Genomic DNA, 19,544 nt, shown 5'->3' on the forward strand with positions numbered 1-19,544 from the left:
TTGAACATTTTCACGTAGGGGTGTACTCACTTTTGTTGCCAGTAGATTAGACATTAATGGCTGTGTGTTGAGTTATTTTGAGGGGGCAGCAAATGTTTTCACAAATGTGACTGAGGGGTGTACTTACTTTTGTGAGATACTGTACATGAAATAATGAATTAAGGAGTGAAGAAAGCGGTAAAGCAATAAATAATATATACACTGAGTCACCCACTTCATCCATAAAGACATTGTGATTCCAGATCTTCTAGATCACATAGAAGGAGGACTCATCGAGGATTTCATACATTTGTTTGGAAGGATAGAAGAATCCTCAGAAGGGATCATGTAGGATGACAGGAAAGTCTCCTGACTGGTGAGATCATCCAAACATAATGATTACATCCATGAACTGGAGGGAGATCATTGGGGTGATAAAGCCAATCTGTAAACACTGTGTAGACGTTATCCAAGAACTCAGCACACTCCAGATATTGTGGAAAGTCTCAAGGTGTATTTAGCCTGTCATTTATCATACGTAGAAATGTCCACACATGGATTTCCTCAGGGACCACCAAGACTACATATATAACTTGTACAGTGTCCCCCTGGGCCCCCAGGTGGATTTAGACTGTAATTAACTGCTTCCTGTCAGGCCTGTAGCAGAATGATGGCCGAGTGGGTGATCTCCTGTCCTGGGTGAACAAGTCTTCCAAGTCTAGTGGTCACATTGCAGCTCCACCACATGACAGATCATTGTAGTGGGCTGATCCCAGTACTGTGTGATCTTTGTCACCAATCACAGAGATCACATGACAGTTGTACACAATGAATGGCTTTCATTCATAGTCATTCACAGTCATTCATTGGGTACTATCGTGATTATCTCTGTGATTGGTCAGTGATCACATGGTACAGACAGGGCCTATCACACCTGTACTATGTGATAGCTGTGACTAATCACTGCTATCACAGTAGTACACCCTGTGTCATTCATAAAAATGATTGCTTATAATAGTTATAATCAAAAAATAAAATCCTGATCACCTCCCCAGAGTAGTAAGGGTTAATAAGGGTTAATATGTAAAAAAAAAGATACAATTTGAAAATAAGTTATTATTATTATGTTTTACATACGGCCACCAGTCAGCATCCCTAGTCACCACCACACCAGTCATATGATGGTGCTGTACTGCTCTGGTGATGTAAATACAAAAAATGTAAAAAAAAATGTATTCTTAATTTTCCATAAAATTGGATGTAGCAAGGTCCCAGGCCCCCTTCGGTCTAATGAGATCAGTGCCCACTAGTGCCACCTATCAGTACCCATCAGTGCTGCCAATCAGTGCCTTATCATCAGTGCCACTTATCAGTGCTGCTTATCAGTGCCACCTATCAGTGCCCTCCAGTGCCACCCATAAGTGCCCACCAGTACCGCCTCTTTAGTGCCAACTATCAATGTCCATCAGTGCCACCTTATGAGTGCCTATTAGTTAGACATGTGCATTCGTTTTCGTCCGAATGCATTTTCTTCAGAATTTCAGGTATTTTTGTTATCATTTTGACAAACGATAATGAAAGCGCAAAATCTGAAAAACAAAAGACCTGACATTAATAAATGCTTTATTTTCGTTTTCGTTGTGACAACAGTTCGATATAGAATAGGAGATTCGACATGATAATGACAATAACAATCTGTCTATAGAACCTGTGGTCGAATGTGCCTAACCTTACCTCTATTAGTCCAAGATTATATAGAGAAAATATTCCACAGAGAAAAAAGACTCAACATATAGAGAAAAGATTCGACATAGAGAGGAAATATTCTGGAATTGAGTGGGGGAAGTAAAATAATAATGATGATGATGAATGTTATTGGCTGATTGTAACCAAAGAGGAGGAGCAGTAAAATAGCCAGAACTAAGTACACTCGTACAGCCAACTTACTATCACTTACGATTGCTAGCAGAGAGAGACACACTGAATCATTTCAGAAGAACCTGAATTATTAAGCATAAGCACAGCAGCAGAACAATAGTGAAGCAAGCTACAGTTCAACTTAGCTTTTTCCTACAGTAATAATCTGCTGCTATTGTGTTAGTGTGAGAACCTTATAGTGATACTAGTGTTGCTGCTAGTGTTGTTGTGATAACCTCAGAGGCTGCCTGTGTTGTGGGGGGATTTATTATTATAGAATCTTGTTACCTGTCTGATCAGTGATCTCCATCACCAGTCCACCAGTTTCTGTTTGAACTAGTATATATACAGCAACAGCAGGTTGGCAAGGTCTCTGCTACTAGTGTCTCTGACATTTCTGCCGCCACAAACATGCTGTCCACAACAGTGGGTGTCACCACCACTGCCATCAGCAAAGCTACTTCCACCACCACCACCAGTTCTACTAGGAGTTTTCCTGCCAGACCACCAACATCTGCTGCTGCTTCCACTGCCAGTGCAGTGCTTCCTTCTACTTCTACAGGTGTCATGGCTTTATGGGATAGGCAAGAAACCTAGTATAAAACAAGTGGAGTTGCCTGTACACTCACAACCACCAATCTCACTGCCAGTGCCACTGCCCCACAAGAGTTACAGTATGACCTAGAGCAGGGGTGCCCAACCAGTGGCCCAGGGGCCACATGTGGCCCTCAGAGCCCTCTGATGTGGCCCGCGACCTCCTGTTCTGTGATGGAATAGAATACTGTTATTAATAGTACGTTTATTACTAAAATCACAGTGTATATATGGGCATATCTGTTCTGCAGTGGTTACTGGGCTGCTTTCAAACTGATCGGCAGGTGCAGAGCAGTGCACCTGAGGGTTACCTGCACTGAGCCATAGGCCCCTTTCACACGGTCAGTCCGACCCAGTTGGACCTTCCATCCACCTCTAAGGAGTAGCAGATATAAATGAGCTTGTGTCCGTTTACAAACGCCTACCTCCAATCTGATACACAAAAAAAAAAAAAGTAGAGTGGGCTCTATAGAGTAGAGTGTACTGCTATGCACCCACTCCACTCATTGTGGCCCGCGACCAGTTACCAATTCGCTTAGGTGGCCCTCGCTCTTCAAAAGGTTGGGCACCCCTGACCTAGAGAAAGTGCAAGAGGGATATTCTGTGAGGAGTAGGACAGGTAGCGGTTCACTTTTTTCATCTGCTGCTAACTCCCCTTCTCTCTCTGTTATTATGGATGAAGAATCCTGTGATGATGATAACACCGACCTCCCCAGCACCCCTGCCATTAGCACTAGTTCACCAAGTGTAACTGTAGTGGCAACAGCTTCTACCACTGGTGTGCTACCTGCTGCAGCTATATCAGCCCTAAATAGTACTAGAGATCAACAGGGTCAAGGGGCTGCATCCCGCCGCAGCAACGCGTGGAAATACTTCCAAACATTGGAAGGCGGGTTCTTTGCAAAGTGCAAGTTGTGTGGGAAGCAATCAGTAGGGGTAAAAAGTTGGGACATTTAACCAACGCTGGTATGAACCTTCACCTTAAAAATTACCACCACTCTAGTTTACTGCGGGCAGAGGCAGAAAAAGATGGTAGCGCAGGAAGCAGCATAACGGACTCTGACTGTACTGGTGGTACCTCCTCAACCACACCACTTACTGTCATAAGACGCGCACGGGTAAAGCGCTCTGGCGCACAGTTGTGCACAATAGGAATAAGCTAAAGCACACACACACAGGGTGTGACCCCTCACTGACCTATAAAGGAAGTGAGGTCATCCAAACACACTGCTGCTTCGTCTTCAGCTTCCTGTGATTCCCATGTCTGCTCTTGTGATCTGTATTACCCGTTGTGACCCGGATTGCCTCATCGACCTCGCTGATCTTCTCCTGACCCGACCTCTGGCTTGACCTTGGACTCCCGCTTTCTGAACGTGTTTGACCCTCAGCCTGCATTTGGACTTACCTGCTATCTCCTGTGTTTGACCCCTGGCTTGTCTTTGGATTACCCTTCTGTCTCAGCGTTCCTGGTACTGGTTGTCTTCTGATCTGGACTGTGTTTGACCCCTGGCCTGTCTCCTGGATTCTGCCTTTGCCTTACAGACTTGCTACCATTGCTTCTGGACCTTCCCACGGGACATCACCTTTCAGCTCTGCTCAAGCTACCTGCTGATCTACTAGCAAGTGACTGTCCTACTGGTAGCTTGTGCCTCTTGGTGCAACCACCCTCTGTGCTACCTTCAGGGGTGGTCTGCGCCGAGTCACAACAGCAACCGCTCTCGGCATCTTGGCCTCGGTGAGTACATTTATATGATACTTACTCAGAGCACAGCCCATAGAGAGGGTTCAATTAAGACAAACCGTCCAAGTGCAGTAGTTCCACTGCAGGCCCAATCAGGCTCCCCATCCTCCCAAGGACATTATCAGCCCACCCTAGATAGTTTTGTTGGCTTTAGTTCCAAGTGCATGTCAAAACAGCAGGCCAACAAGATCACCCGCCTCATTAGCCAATTCATTGCTGTTGCAGGAGCCTCTTTTCGCCTGATTGAAGGGTAGCTGTTTAAACAGCTCATGCATGCGCTTGCTCCATGATACGTTGTTCCTGCATGAACAACTTTCAGCAGAAAGATTATTCCAGCACTATACCATTCATGCGTTGCAGTATTGAAGGAAAAAATGGCCAAAGCCGAGGGTCAGAAAATTAATTTGACCACTGATTTGTGGATAGCTCCCGGCGGTCAACATGCTTTCCTGTCTTTGACTGCACACTGGTGGCAGGCCACTGTGCCTGTTGGTGGTGGCACTACTGTAAGAGTTCAAACTTCATCAGGAAGCAGGTCTGCAGCTCAAGACCAGCAGGGTTATCAAGCTTTCCTGCTCCACACAGAAGTCCGTGATGATAAACACAGCTATGCCAACATATTGCCGGCGATTAGATCGATGTTGGCCAATTGGTTTGGAAAGCGGGCAGTCACCAATGTTTCTGTTGGGTTCATAGTGACAGACGGAGGTTCAAACATGGCTAAATTGCTCCAAGATGGATCTTTTGTCGGTGTGCGATGTTCTGCACACATACTGCATTTAGTGGTCAAGGGTGCAATCCCAGTGGAGAAAAACAACAAGATTGCTCAAATCTTGGACCTTTGTAGGAAGATTGCAGGGCATTTCCACTGCGGCGTAGTTGGTAGTCAACTATTGAGGGAGGAGCAAGAACAATCAGGGCTCCCCATACATCGCCTGGAACAAGATGTCAGCACCCGAATGAACTATACCCTGGAAATGCTGGAACACATTTTGGAGCAAAAGACAGCCATCCACAATCTATCATCTCATCACAGCATTGGGATTGATTCCACACTGGGACGTGATGACTGGTGTATAATTGGGCAGCTTGTTTCGGTCTTAAAACCTTTTCGTAATGTGACGGAAAACTTGAGTCAGAGCAATGCCAGCCTAGGACAGGTCATACCCTTGTTTACCTATCTCATTGATAAGATGCGATCGTTCCTAGAAAGCAGCGAGCCTGTTTGTGGCAGCCCACTTCATGCCGATGTAGCGTCTTTCATCAGAAAGCTACAAGACAATTTAAAAGATGGGCTAAATGACCGTGTCTGCAAAAGCCCTGAACTCATGCTGGCTACCCTGTGTGATCCCAGGATCAAAGGTAAATTGGCACTCAGAGACAACAGCCTCTCCTACTGGAAAGAAAAACTGATTGAAAGAGTCCATAATTTGCAGCAACAAAGAGGTATGCCGAATGAGGCCAATTTGGAAGATTCACCTGCCATGTCTGCTATTCCAAGGCCTGGCACCATCACTCAAAAACAACTGAGTGGAGCATGTGCATGTTGGGTAGAGGCACTTGACAATCTGGTGGATGCAGATCAAGCAGCAGGTAATCGAGAGGAGAGAAGTGCCTCTGAAATGGTCAGGGCCTACCTATATGAAGCCCCTTTGCTTCCTACAGAGGACCCTTTGACCTATTGGGATGGTAAGAAAAGTGTGTGGCCTGGTCTTTGCCTGGTTGCCCAGAAACTACTATCCTGTCCTCCAACCAGTGTGCAAAGTGAGAGAGTTTTCTCTATTACTGGGAACATCCTTAATCCACACCGTGCACAACTAACACCCCATTTGATGGAACAAATAACTTTCCTCAAATTTAACCTCCCCAAGCTGGGTTACCCTACCCTTAACTTGTGAGACCCGAATTATTGCCACCATGTGAAGAAGATACATGGGGCTCAGAGGAACCATCCAAATGTTGAGGAAAAGCATTTTTTTTTATTTTCTTACCACTTGAAGTTGACATTCACAATAGCAGTTCTCTTCGGTGTGACCCCAAGATTTAAATAGAATTCGTTTTTTTCAAGCAATCCAATTACTCCCTTTATTCCTTCCATCATCCTTTTTTGTAATGAATGTGTAATTGTGTATGTGTAGAGTGACTAGAGTGTGTGTGATTGCATGAATGAATGTTGTGTGAATGGACAGTAGCAAGGGTTGAAGCCTTGACGTGGCGCTACTGCTCACGTGTTGCTGTCTTTGTACATACAAATAGCAAGGTGTGCTAATTTAACCATTTTTTTGTATGATGGTCTGGAAATAAGAGACAATGATTATTATTGATGGAGCGACTGTCAACTCAAGGATCAGAATATGTTACCAATAGAACAAAGAAACATACAGCTGGAAACGTGATTCTATGCAAGATAGATTAGTTGGTCACTGCTGAGCTGCACCCAGATGCCCATGACCCCTCATATTTGCCATCTCTGACCCAGGGGACACCAGGGCCCTCTCTTATCCTCTGCCTGTAAGGTCTCCTGAGACCAGGTGACAGATGCACTCCATAGAAGTTAGAAGTGCACTGCTAGGTACAGGTAGCTGATCTTAGGACTGACTGCTGCGGATTGTACCCAGGGAGATTCAGGACACAGGTCTACAGGATCACTAACACAGATCCCAATGGGAGCTGGAGCATAGATTCCCCCTGGGCGCGGAGTCTAAGAGCCAGCAGGTGTTCACCAGAGCCTCCAGTGGTGAGGATGGACTTCGCTGCAGTCTGGTTCCAGGTCGCGGCCCCTAGGGTCTCACAGCTCACGCTCACAGTAGACTACAGGAGAAGGAAGCAGCAGGCAGGACGACAAGGATAGTAAGGGGATAAGGCAGAGTTCAGGGCAACTAGCAGACTGGAACAACAGAGTACACGCCAAAGGTTCCGGCTCACAGGCAGACAGGGATGGTTGTGGACATGCCAAAAAGTGAAGGTCACAAGCAGACAGGAATCACCGAGAACACACCAATGTCAGTAACAGAGACAAATGTAAAGCACATAGTAAGCAGGAACCAGGAAGCCAAACACACCTTGGATACTTGGATAGTGGTTGCTAATCACCACTAGCTTGCAGTGCACAGGTTAATATAGGGTTCCCTGATAGGGCCTGGGGTGGAGCCATGCTTAGAGGAGAGGTTATAAAAACCACCAGGTGGAAGTGACTGGCCTCTTAGTCTGAACACATGAGGGGAGGTAAGCAGACAGAGGAAGATCACTGCATAACCATGACACCGCCTGTTTCATGACCATCTGCAATTGTCTGAAGTCACCGGTGTGAGTAATCTACCCTGCTGCCATGTTACTCAAGCCCTGGAAATGATGCCTGCCCTTTGAACTATTGCCCCTTGTGATTGCGCTAGCCTCAGCCTGTGAACCTCTGTCCAGTTAACTGTTTCCCTCATGATTGCAAGCCTTCAACCTATGCCCTGTAAACTGTTGAGGGCTGTATGGTTAACCCCTGCTGTAACTATCTGCTGTGTATTCTGGTGGGGGGAAAGCTGAAAGGCGTGACTGGACACTGGGCAGCACAGTGGTGTAGTGGTTAGCACTCTCACCTAGCAGTAAGAAGGGTCGCTGGTTCGAATCCCAACCACGACACTACCTGCCTGGAGTTTGCATGTTCTCCCTGTGCCTGCGTGGGTTTCCTCCGGGTACTCCGGTTTCCTCCCACAATCCAAAGACATGCAGGTAGGTTAATTGGCTTCAGTCAAAAAAATTAATAATTGGCCATAGTATATGAATGGGGACCTTGGATTGTTGGCTCCTTAAGGGTAGGGACCTATGTGAGTGTGCAATGTACAGGGATAGGGACAATTGTAGACACTCAGGTTGAACTTGATGGACTGGTGTCTTTATTCAACCTTACTAACTATGACACCAGAGGCGTAACTAGAAACCTCAGGGCCCCAGTGCGAGAAATCAGGAAGGCCCCCCAAAATGCATTATTTTGATATTATGTTTTTTTTACAATGTATAACAAAGTAAAACATTTCTGTTTCTGATTTAAACTTACCATAACTGTCAAGAGGAAGCTTTTATGAACAACTTTATCCATGCCCAAAAAATGCAGCCTGCCCGTGTCCACCATTGCAGCCTGTGTCCCCCAATGCAGCGTGTGTCCCCCAATGCAGCCTGTGCCCCCCAATGCAGCGTGTGACACCAGTGCAGCCTGTGACTCCAATGCAGCCTGTGTCCCCAATGCAGCGTGTGTCCACCAGTGCAGCATGTGACACCAGTGAAGCCTGTGTCCACCAGTGCAGCGTGTGACCCCCAATGCAGCGTGTGACACCAATGCAGCCTGTGTCCACCAGTGCAGCGTGTGTCCCCCAATGCAGCCCATGTCCCCCAGTGCAGCGTGTGACACCAGTGCAGCGTGTGTCCACCAGTGCAGCCTGTGTCCCCAATGCAGCATGTGACACCAGTGCAGCGTGTGTCCCCCAAAGCAGCGTGTGGACACCAGTGCAGCGTGTGTCCCCCAAAGCAGCGTGTGGACACCAGTGCAGTGTGTGACCCCCCAATGCAGCCTGTGTCCCCAGTGCAGCGTGTGTCCACCAGTGCAGCCTGTGTCCCCAATGCAGCATGTGACACCAGTGCAGCCTGTGTCCCCCAATGCAGCCTGTGACACCAGTGCAGCATGTGGGCACCAGTGCAGCATGTGACCCCCAATGCAGCCTGTGACACCAATGCAGCCTGTGTCCCCCAGTGCAGCCTGTGTCCACCAGTGCAGCCTGTGTCCCCCAATGCATCCTGTGACAGCAGTGCAGCGTGTGACTCCAATGCAGCCTGTGTCCCCCAATTCAGCGTGTGACCCCCAATGCAGCCTGTGTCCCCAGTGCAACGTGTGACACCAATGCAGCCTGTGTCCCCAGTGCAGCGTGTCCCCCCAATGCAGCGTGTGTCCACCAGTGCAGCGCGTGGACACCAGTGCAGCGTGTGACCCCCAATGCAGCGCGTGTCCATCAGTGCAGCCTGTGTCCCCAATGCAGCGTGTGACACCAGTGCAGCCTGTGTCCCCAGTGCAGCCTGTGACACCAATGCAGTCTGTTTCCCCAGTGCAGCGTGTGTCCACCAGTGCAGCGTGTGTCCCCAGTTCAGCGTGTGACACCAATGCAGCGTGTGTCCACCAGTGCAGCGTGTGACACCAATGCAGCCTGTGTCCCCCAATGCAGCCTGTGTCCACCAGTGCAGCGTGTGTCCCCAATGCAGCGTGTGTCCCCAATGCAATGGTGGTACTGGAGGGGGGCAATGGTGGTACTGGAGGGGGACCTCTTACTGATCCCATCCCCCCACCAGCAATCTCATCCCTAAACACTGCGCAGTCGCAGAGGGGAGAGCTCCTCTGCCGCCTTCAATAAATTGGTCTGCACAGTTTTTTACGTGTCTGCTCCACCTCCCTTACAGTCTCTCTGCCTGTGGATAGGTGGCTTCTCTCTCACGGTCTCTCCCCTCACAGTCAAAGTCCCCCTCCCCGCGGCATGAACCCGACAGACACAAACCCCGGACAGGCAGGTGGGCCCTTCACTTGTCGGGCGGGCGGCCAGTGGGCTCCCTGAAGTGGTGGAGAACTACAGGGCCCTATCTCCCGGTAGAGGGAGACACCTAAGGGGCTCAAAGGTCCCCCTCTGAACCCTGAAGCTATTGAGACAAGCTCGCCTACATTTTACCTTGTTGGAGAAGATACAGGAATTGGCTAACTGAATTTAAGAGAGTATGGTGCAAAATCACCTCCTGTTGCTGCCTTATACCATAAATATCTGAAGCCCTTATGCCAACCGCAGGCTCCTATACATATAAAAGTGTGATATCGATGTGAAAATCGCTCTATCTGCCTAGAGAAATACTTCCTTGTTGTTCTCCTTTTTCTTCCTGCATATTTCTCTTGGGGTGCCCCCATGAAGAAATGTAAAAAATTGATAAAGCTCCTGAGCAAGTGTTGACCAAAACGCGAAACATGTAGAGCGCCAGAATATATTTAAGATCGGTTCTGTAATTAATACCCTGTCTAGTGTAATCCTTTCTTATATTGAATATTAATGTACAATTTTTCATTCTTCGGGTATATATAACTAATAGATACAGATATGGTTATTGCCTAAAATGTACTAATATAGACAGGATATAAAGCAGTACTTGATATGCTTTTACTTTTCTTTATTTTGTATAAATAAATATTTTTTTCTATATTCCTTTTCTTTTCTTGTTTTTCCCTTTTGTGTACTTAAATATAATATTATGCCTAAAAAGTCCAACATAACCAACACTTTTTTTTTGAGTTTTTTTTGTGTGTGGGTTTTTCTCCCCTTTCCCTGTTTTTTTTCCCCTCATTTTGCTTTAGTTCAAGCTATTTAAAGGACGTGGCAATTGGATATTTTACCTTTGAGTGTATCCACAGAAACCACCCTGTGATAGATACACACTACTTTTATTGTTAACTACAGGGCCCAGTCACGCTTGCGACTGTTGTGACCCTGATAATTCCGCCACTGCTGGACACATTATACATGGGATTACCCTCTGCACAGTGAAATAGTGTAGAGAGAAATCTCTTACATTTTCTAAGTTCAGCCTGATGGTTAAATGTAGGAAAAGCACAATTATAAGGCCTCTACTAAGTTTGTAACTATAAATGGAGTAGTTAATTTAGATAAACATCACATACATAATGAATCTAACAAGGAAAGCAAAACTCAAGAAAACAAGTAGTTCTGAACAACAATTTTTTTAATTTTGAAAAATAAAAACATACAAAAATATATAAAACTAAACTAAAAACTATTTACATGTCCTCCCCCAACCTGGTGAGCAGACGCTGTAGGGACATATTGATCCCAGTCATCTGCTCACCAAGGTGCCGAAGGCTCCTTTGGCACCTCTCCAGAGCCACATACTGACGGTGATTGTGGAGGCCCAAGGAGCGCCCTAGCCTCCTGGAAAAGGTGTAATGTCTCCCTTGGACCTCCATAATGCGCCGCAGGTAATCCAAATGTGGCTCTGGAGGGGGGCGGGAGGGTGTAGAAACCTCAACTTGAGGCACTGAGGAGGAGGAGGAGGCGGCACCCATGGCTGTGTCCAGGTGGGGGGAGGATAGCGGAGGATGGAAGGGAACGTGCCCTGGAGAAGCTGCTGGGGAGGAAGGACGGTCAGGCCAACCAGATGCGGGCAGGTCTGAACCGTTGTCCACTGGGTGGAGGTGATGGACGTAGACTTCACCTGTGAGGAAAAGCAAATTAGATAGATAATGCAATACATACATTACACATGGCTTCTTCACCCTAACCTTACATAAAGGCAATTATTTATCTCCCAGCCCTTGTAGACAATCATGTAACATCTTGAGATGTTTTCACTTCTACATATACCAGTTTTCCTTTTTTGATATTCACTTCAGTGAGATGCACCTAATAAATGTGTGTGTAGAAGATAGTGGTGTCTGTGTCAATTCGCTGCGTCATCCCAGATTTGCAGAGCTGTGCGGGAAGATGTAGTACTTTCCTGTACTCTGACCGGGCGGAGCTGAGTGTCCTCCCCGGCCAGAGTACAAAGGGATTCCCCTCTCCACACCGAGCAGTGTAACTGGAAAGGGGAATCTCCCAAAGATTTTATCCTCTTGGTCGCACGGCTGGCTGGAGAAAATTTTAAAGTGTAATGGAGGCCTAAGTGCTGACCAGTGACCATGACCAGCACTAACTAATCTACCTCATCCAGACTGACTGACTGTCGCAAATATGGAAGATCAGTTGCACTTGCAGAAAAACATATCAGCTATACCAGCTATTAATATCAAGTTACATTACACTCACTCACCAAAGAGAAGCCATTGCATTAGGGATGACCTACTAAAAAAAAGTTGTTTCATAAAATATAGCAGGCTACTTTTAAAAGGTTATAAATTTCGTGTGGCCACTGATTGAATAAGCCCCACTTCTGTTCTAGGCTAGGTAGATTATTACTCCGGGATGTATAACAGAGATTACATGAATTACAATGACTGAACCTTCGATATCCCGGCAGCCGGTGCTTCATCTGCTCCCCTCTGCTACTGCAGTGGTCTGGTCTCTCCCTGAGCCTTCAAGACCTATGCAGGTCTTAATAACTGAGGGTGCATGGAAATGTGTCCGACCACTGGGGATCCAAGGATCAGTATGTCTAAAACTTCTAAAACAAAAACCACTAGACAAAAATGAGCAGTTAAAGAAAAACTCCAGGGTACATGTAAAATATGTCAGTAAACAAAACAAACAGCCTGTTGCCAATGTGCAACACAACACACTCTGGAGTCTGGACTATAGCCTAACGACATTTTCCTGCACAAAGATCTACGAGGTCACAAGGTCATTTACAATTTTTTGCTTTAGATGATGCCAAAGAGGAGGCACCAGACATCATGAGGAAAGTGTTAATGTATGCATTAGGGGCATGCCAGAGATTGAACATGTCCAGGGACAATAGCTGGAGATTCTTGTCTGATACCCCCCCTCCAGCCTGCTTTGTTATTCACAATTATTGATTATGATTAATAGTGATTGGCTCAGACTGGGAATCTGAACTGCAGCAAGAAGGTGGCGTGATCAGGGAAGTGACAAGCACAGGTCACGCTAACAGGAAGACTGGGATCGGCTGCAGATGGGGGACTAATATAATTAATAATTCCAGCTAAACCGAAGCCTTGCAGAATGAAGCACAACCATTTCCAGACAAGGTATGCCACCAGCATTTCAGATTTAAAATACTAGATTTGCCTGGAAAATACTTAAAAAAGTTGTACTTACTCCCTGGATCTGCCGCGTCTGGCTGGTCACCTTCTTCCGGCACATCCCCAGCAGCCTCTCCAGGGCAGGTCTCCTCCACCTCCTGATCAGCAGCTGATGATTAATATAGAAAAGACGATTACAATCTGCAGTGTACAACAATCTCACACACATTAGTACAGAAACATTGAAACACGTATGATCACTCAGCAGCAGATACCAGCAAGATCATACTAACTTACATGTGGGCGTTGCCACCTCAGGCTCCTCCTCCTCCTCAGTCTCCTCCTCTGACTGGATGACACCTATTTAATATAAAGGAGAAATGATGAACGTTTTAATGTTCAAGCTTCAAAGAAATTACTATAAATAAATTAATTATTCATTAGCATGGCAATACAAAAATAAAATAAAAAATCAGTAAAAAAATAAAAAAAAGAGGCACTTACCTGTCCTGGTTCCAGCGGCGAGTGCTAGGTGCGCGACAATGATCAGGTGCCTCAGTTCAGAGCGGCGACGTTCTGTCAGATCACGTAAGTTACACAAGCGCTTGCGTTACCTGACAGAACGTCGCAGAGGCTCCACCTGTCACTGCTTGAGTGAGAAGCAATGACACCGGAATGGACAATGGAAGGCTGGACAAATGGAAAAGGACCCGCTGTATTAGTGTCACTACTACAGTACTTACTGCATGTTGATGACATGGAGGACTCCTCCTCCTCCGCCCTCCGCTTCCGGCGGCGCTGGGCCTGGATACGATCTTTAAATAAAAACAAACACAACATGGTAAATGTCCGATGCTTGACAAAAAAATAAACATCCTGCACAATGCAATGCTGACACCAACCTTGATGAGACAGGAGCTGGGTGATCTCCTCCTCCCCCACACCCGCTAAGAGCTCCGCCTCATGGGGGAGGAGACGCACCCGATTCCCTCTGTGCCCCGCCTGCCTGCGTTTGCGCGCTATGGAACTGCAAGACAAAAAGAGAAGAGAAACGGGTTCCATAATTAAACTACAATTGTAATCTGAAAATGACATCAACACATGAAACAATTGTAGAATGAAAACAAAAATGTAACTGCACTGGTAAAAAAGAAAAAAAGAAAAAAGCAACAGTAATACAGTGCGATAACACAGAAAATATTAATACAATCAAAAAAAACTGCGCAGTTTTTTTTTTTGATTGTATAAATGTAGAATGAAACAATGCAAATGGAATTTTTGGATTAGGCGCATTTTTTTCATGTAGCACAAGATTTGCACATTTTCTTATTAACTAAATGTATTTGAAGAAAAAGTATGCTTTTTTTGGTGCACAATAAAATATAAAAGACATGACTGGGATTGTAAATATAGATGTCCAGTCCACCTTTCTAATTAGGTGCTTGTGTGAATTGTGTAAATTTCCTTTCTTCCTCCGGGGCTGAAGTGGTTAAAATGTAAAAAAAAAAAATCAGAAACCTTACTTACCGTTTTAGGTCGCAGAATTTTTTGCGGCAGGCAGTCGGGTCACGCCAATGATGGAATATATCTTGAACTTTTTTGGAGATCTCCTCCCACTTCTTCTGCTTCCACTCTGAAGTGGTCTCTCTGGAGCGGGGGCCACACAGCTGCATCCAGCAAGGAAGCGTTTCCTTTACAAGGACCTGGGACTCAATGTGAGTCCACGTAAGGTTACGCTTCCTGCTGGTTGCAGCTTGTGTCCTCCTCCTGCACTGCTTTCTGGATGATGGTGGGGATGGGGAATGGGATGTTGCTGCTGCTGCCTCCACAGATGGTCCAGGAACGTCCTCCATGTTGAAATGGGTTGCCGCCATATTCGTTACACTATCTGACAAACTGACACAACATCGGATACTTAGACCATTCATTCAACATGAACAAACGGAGATTCGACAAAGCAGCGAAAAACATACAACGTTGAATCTTTGGCTTATGGTGTCTGTTGAAAGTTATAAGATTCGACGGAGCATCGAAACTGTACGACTCTGCAATCGTACATTTCCGGGGACAAATTTGAATGTTGGTTGACTAGTAAATAATTAATAAATATAATTACTACTAGTGTCATACAACATTAGAATCCTACTATAGCTTGTAGGCAAAATATTCGACCGGGAATGTAGGATTGCAGCGTCATATAGTGAGTTTCGCTGCTCCGTCGAATCTTCTTTAAACATTTGACAGACACCATAAGCCTTCAATGACAGATTCGACCTTAATTCATTTGGATTTTCAGACGAATGCAATTTTTTAACAAAAAACAAAATAAATAGAAACAAATTTCGGGAGTAACTAAATGAATTTATTTTTCGGACGAAAACAAAATTCCGAAACAAAATATTTCAGTGTGCACATGTCTACTGATCATCCCTCACATACCTCACTTCTTCTTCCGCTTTAACCTCAAATTCTATATCGATTGGATCTCCACTCTAAACCAAGAAAATGAGAGAGAATATCATCTGTAAGATAGAAGATTTATTATTGTGACATCATATAAAAAATCCACACATTGTCTCCAGGAGTCTGTGTTTTACAAGCTCCATCCCACCAACCTTGAGGTAACAGTGGGGGATGGTGTGATCTTCCTGTGTGGAATCCCGGGAATACAGAGGACGGGGACATCTCTCTGGTGGGTTCCTGGTATTTGGTGGCTCCATCATATCCTTGTGTCCTTCTAAAAACTCCTCCATCACTCCATACTCCTCATCCTCCTCTTTATACTCTTCTTTAACATCAATATTATCATCCCCGAGGTTTCCACTCTGAATATATAATAAAACATTCATTGTAACTAGAGATGGGCTGAACACCCCCTGTTTGGTTTGCACCAGAACTCCCAAACAGAGAAAAAGTTGTGACTGAAACGGTGAACCCTAATAAAGTCTATGAGACCCGAACTTGAAAAATCAAAAGTCCCCGTTTTGAAGGCTTATATACAAGTAATTGGCCATAAAAGAGGTATGGGGGCCGGGTACTGCCTTGGGGGACATGTATCAATGCAAAACATTGCTTTTAAAAAGATTGTTTTTCCAGGAGAAGTCATTTTAATGGTGTATAACCACTTGTCTACCTGCTCTTATATCCACTTCCTGCCCAGGCCAATATTCAGCTTTCAGCGCTCTCACACTTTGAATGACAATTACTCAGTCATGCAGCACTGTACCCATATGAAATTTGTGTCCTTTTTTCACACAAATAGAGCTTTCTTTTGGTGGTATTTAATCCCCACTGAGGATTTTATTTTTGCATCATAAATAAACAAAGACAAAATTTTGTTTAAAAAAATGCATTTTTCTTCATTTTGGATATAAAATTTAGAAAATTTGTAATTTTTCCTTCATAAATTTGGGCCAGAATTTATACTGCTAAATATCTGTGGTAAAAATAACCCAAATCAGTGGATATTATTAGGTCTGTGTGAAGGTTATAGAGTCCACAGTCTATGGTGCCAATCACTGAAAATTGATCACACTGGATGTACTGACGGCCGATCTCATTTCTGGAGACCCTAACAAGCCAGGAAAGTACAAATACCCCCCAAATCACCCCTTTTTGGAAAGTAGACATTCCAAGGTATTTAGTAAGAGGCATGGTGAATTTTTAGAACTTGTAATTTTTTTCCCAGTTATTTACAGTGACGTTTTGTTCCCAAAATTGTCATATTAACCAGTTCACGCAAATTGCAGTACTCGTAACGTCTGTATTTTTATGCTAAATACCGTTGTTATGGCAGCAGCTAGCTACCATAAACCCCTTATTTTCAGGAACGGCGTGCATTTCTCTTTAAGGTAAAAGTGGGAACTGCGTCCGCTCCCCTCACTGCCTGGATGCCGAGTGAGGAAAAGGTGGCCCCCCCTCAGCTCCATAGCATTGGAGGGCGGAAACTACGTCAAACATCACTTCAGCCCGATGCTCTTAAAGGGTTTTTTTTTTTTTTTTAATGACATTTCATTTTTTTTTTATTGCATTTTAGTGTAAATATGAGATCTGAGGTCGTTTTGACCCCCCAGATCTCATATTTAAGAGGTCCTGTCATGCTTTTTTCTATTACAAGGGATGTTTACATTTCTTGTAATAGGAAAAAAAAAGTGACCCAAATTATTTTTTTAAAATGTAAAAATTAAAAATTAAAAAAGGTAAAATAAATAAGAACTTTTTTTTTCTTTAAAGCGCCCCTGTCCCCCCCAACCTCGCACGCCGAAGCAAATGTATATGTAAGTTGCGTCCGCATGTGAAAACGGTGTTCAAACCACACATGTGAGTTATCGCCGCAATCGTTAAAGTGAGAGCAATAATTTGCACTAGACCACCTCTGTAACTCAAAACTGGTAACCTGTAGAAATGTTTAAATGTCTCCAATGGAGATTTTTAAGTGCATAAGTTTGTCGCCATTCCACGAGCAGGCGCAATTTTGAAGCGTGACATGTTGGGTATCAATTTACTCGGAAAAACATTATCTTTCACTATATAGAAACAAAATTGGGCTAACTTTACTATTATCTTATTTTTTACCTAAAAAAAAAAGTGCATTTTTTCTCAAAAAAATTGCGATGGTAAGACCGCTGCACAAATACGGTGTGACATAAAGTATTGCAATGACCGCCATTTTATTATACAGGGTGTCTAAAAAAAAAAAATTATATATATATATATAACATTTTTGGGGTTTCTAAGTAATTTTCTAGCAAAAAAAATTAGTTTAACTTGTAAACAACAAATCTCAAAAAGAGGCTCGGGGCTGAAGTGGTTAACAGGTTAGGTAGAATAGTTCAACTCTGGTGGGGTGGAGGAGAAATTGCCCACATCCCTAATATGAACCACAAAAAAGAGACCCCCTGGTGGGACTTTGAAGGACAATGACTCCAATTGGGCGTAGACCAGTTGAATATGTAAAATATTGATTTTATTATTGCAAAATATAAAATAGGACACAGAATTAACTATGTCAAGCAAAATACATAAATGATGTGTAGCATAATACTCATGAAATCACAACTAATAGTGTTTGTCACTTCATGAGTTTTATGCTACACATCATTTATGCTTTTTACCTATACAAGAACTCAAGTGGCAAGCCAGGCATTTTGACTGTGGAGCGTTTTTTTTTTGGGTCGGCGCTGCAGCGGGCATCGTAATTGAAAATGGATCCACATTGGGGCCCCCTTGTTAATGGGTCTTACAGATTTCAATAAGCCCCCGCCCACGGATCCCCACAACCACCGCCCAGGGTTGTCAAGAAGAGGCACTTGTCCCCATCAACATGGGGGGACAAGGTGCTTTGGGATGTGAGGCCCCCCTGCACCAAAGCATCCCCCCATGTTGAGGGCATGTGGCCTGGTATGGTTCAAGAAGGGGGTACTCACTCATCCCCACCAGTTCCCGTCCTATCAGGCTGCATGCTCGGATAAGGGTCTGGTATGGATTGGAGGGGGGCTCCCATGTTTTCTTTTTCACTTTTTTATTGCTGACAATGTTTTTTTTTCTATTCAACTGTCAGGGGAGAAGCCCATTGACAGCTGATGACTCATCGGTTGTGAAGGATGCCACGGCCAGCTTCCTGGCCCCACTCCTTAATAACCAGATGTTCGCTGAACCCTGATTGGGCAAGGCATTACCCATTCAGGGCTCAGAATGCACTGTACAGCGTGTAGCGTGCATTGCAGAGTGTTCAGCGGGGCGAACACCCACCGAATGCCCTGCAAATTCGGGTGTTCGCCAAACGGCAATGTTCGGACCAAACTGTTTGCCCAACTTTAATTACAAAAAACATGCTGTGTATAAATCAGAACTACCAATAATTGTTAATCATCTACCTGATGATGGTGGGGGATGGTGTGATCTTCCTGTGTGGAATCCCGGGAATACAGAGGACGGGGACATCTCTCTGGTGGGTTTCTGTAGCTGGATGACTCCACCATGGTGTCCTGGTACAGATCTTTGTGTTCTTTTAGAGACTCTGACTCCTCCATCACCCCATCCTCATCACCCTCCTCTTTTATCTCTTCTTTAACCTCAACTTTAGGATCTCTCAGGTTTCCACTCTGAATAAATAATAATAATGACATCAATGGTAACAATGCCGAGAATGTACAGATCCTAATGATACTATCAGTGATTGTTCCTCATCTACCTGATGATGGTGGGGGATGGTGTGACCTTCCTGTGTGGAATCCCGGGAATACAGAGGACGGGGACATCTCTCTGGTGGGTTCCCATTACTGGATCCATCTGTAGGAAACACACACACTGACTGAATACATTGTTTCTATGTGTTTATCAGATGATGGGGGATCTAGGTGGAGCCTCCGTACTGCTCTCTCCTTTACAATAAAGTCTCCTCTTACCCGGTGATGTGAGGGGCGGCTGATTGTCCATCATGACGTCCTTGTAGAGATCCTTGTGTCCTTCTAAATACTCCCACTCCTCCATGGAGAAATAGACAGTGACATCCTGACACCTTATAGGAACCTGACACACACAATGATACAGTCACCATCCAGACACATCCCTTGTCTGTTACTGGAT

General features: G+C 44.8%; 2 protein-coding genes across 5 annotated transcripts in view; one reads left to right on the plus strand and one right to left on the minus strand.

The window, feature by feature from the left end:
* Positions 1 to 19,544, plus strand: part of LOC143989546 (uncharacterized) — a 600,653-nt gene that overhangs the window by 282,629 nt on the left and 298,480 nt on the right. The gene's annotated exons all lie outside the window — the stretch shown is intronic.
* Positions 1 to 19,544, minus strand: part of LOC143989620 (uncharacterized) — a 32,059-nt gene that overhangs the window by 10,293 nt on the left and 2,222 nt on the right. Inside the window, exons 3-13 of one of the 4 annotated variants that reach the window (XM_077489840.1) lie at positions 19,364 to 19,487; positions 19,150 to 19,247; positions 18,833 to 19,060; positions 15,572 to 15,781; positions 15,396 to 15,448; positions 14,484 to 14,852; positions 13,859 to 13,983; positions 13,700 to 13,771; positions 13,254 to 13,316; positions 13,033 to 13,125; positions 10,967 to 11,473 (exon numbers count right to left, since the gene is read on the minus strand). In XM_077489840.1, coding sequence (XP_077345966.1) covers positions 11,040 to 11,473; positions 13,033 to 13,125; positions 13,254 to 13,316; positions 13,700 to 13,771; positions 13,859 to 13,983; positions 14,484 to 14,852; positions 15,396 to 15,448; positions 15,572 to 15,781; positions 18,833 to 19,060; positions 19,150 to 19,247; positions 19,364 to 19,448 — 1,830 coding nt within the window. In that variant the 5' untranslated portion in view covers positions 19,449 to 19,487 and the 3' untranslated portion in view covers positions 10,967 to 11,039. Of the gene's footprint in view, positions 1 to 10,966; positions 11,474 to 13,032; positions 13,126 to 13,253; positions 13,317 to 13,699; positions 13,772 to 13,858; positions 13,984 to 14,483; positions 14,853 to 15,395; positions 15,449 to 15,571; positions 15,782 to 18,832; positions 19,061 to 19,149; positions 19,248 to 19,363; positions 19,488 to 19,544 lie in introns of those variants that run through there. The other 3 variants (XM_077489842.1, XM_077489843.1, XM_077489841.1) reach the window with 3 other exon arrangements.

This window comes from Lithobates pipiens, unplaced genomic scaffold (assembly GCF_037356315.1).
Source record: "Lithobates pipiens isolate NorthernLeopardFrog02 unplaced genomic scaffold, aLitPip1_a1.2 Scaffold_18, whole genome shotgun sequence".
NCBI classification, from domain to species: domain Eukaryota; kingdom Metazoa; phylum Chordata; class Amphibia; order Anura; family Ranidae; genus Lithobates; species Lithobates pipiens.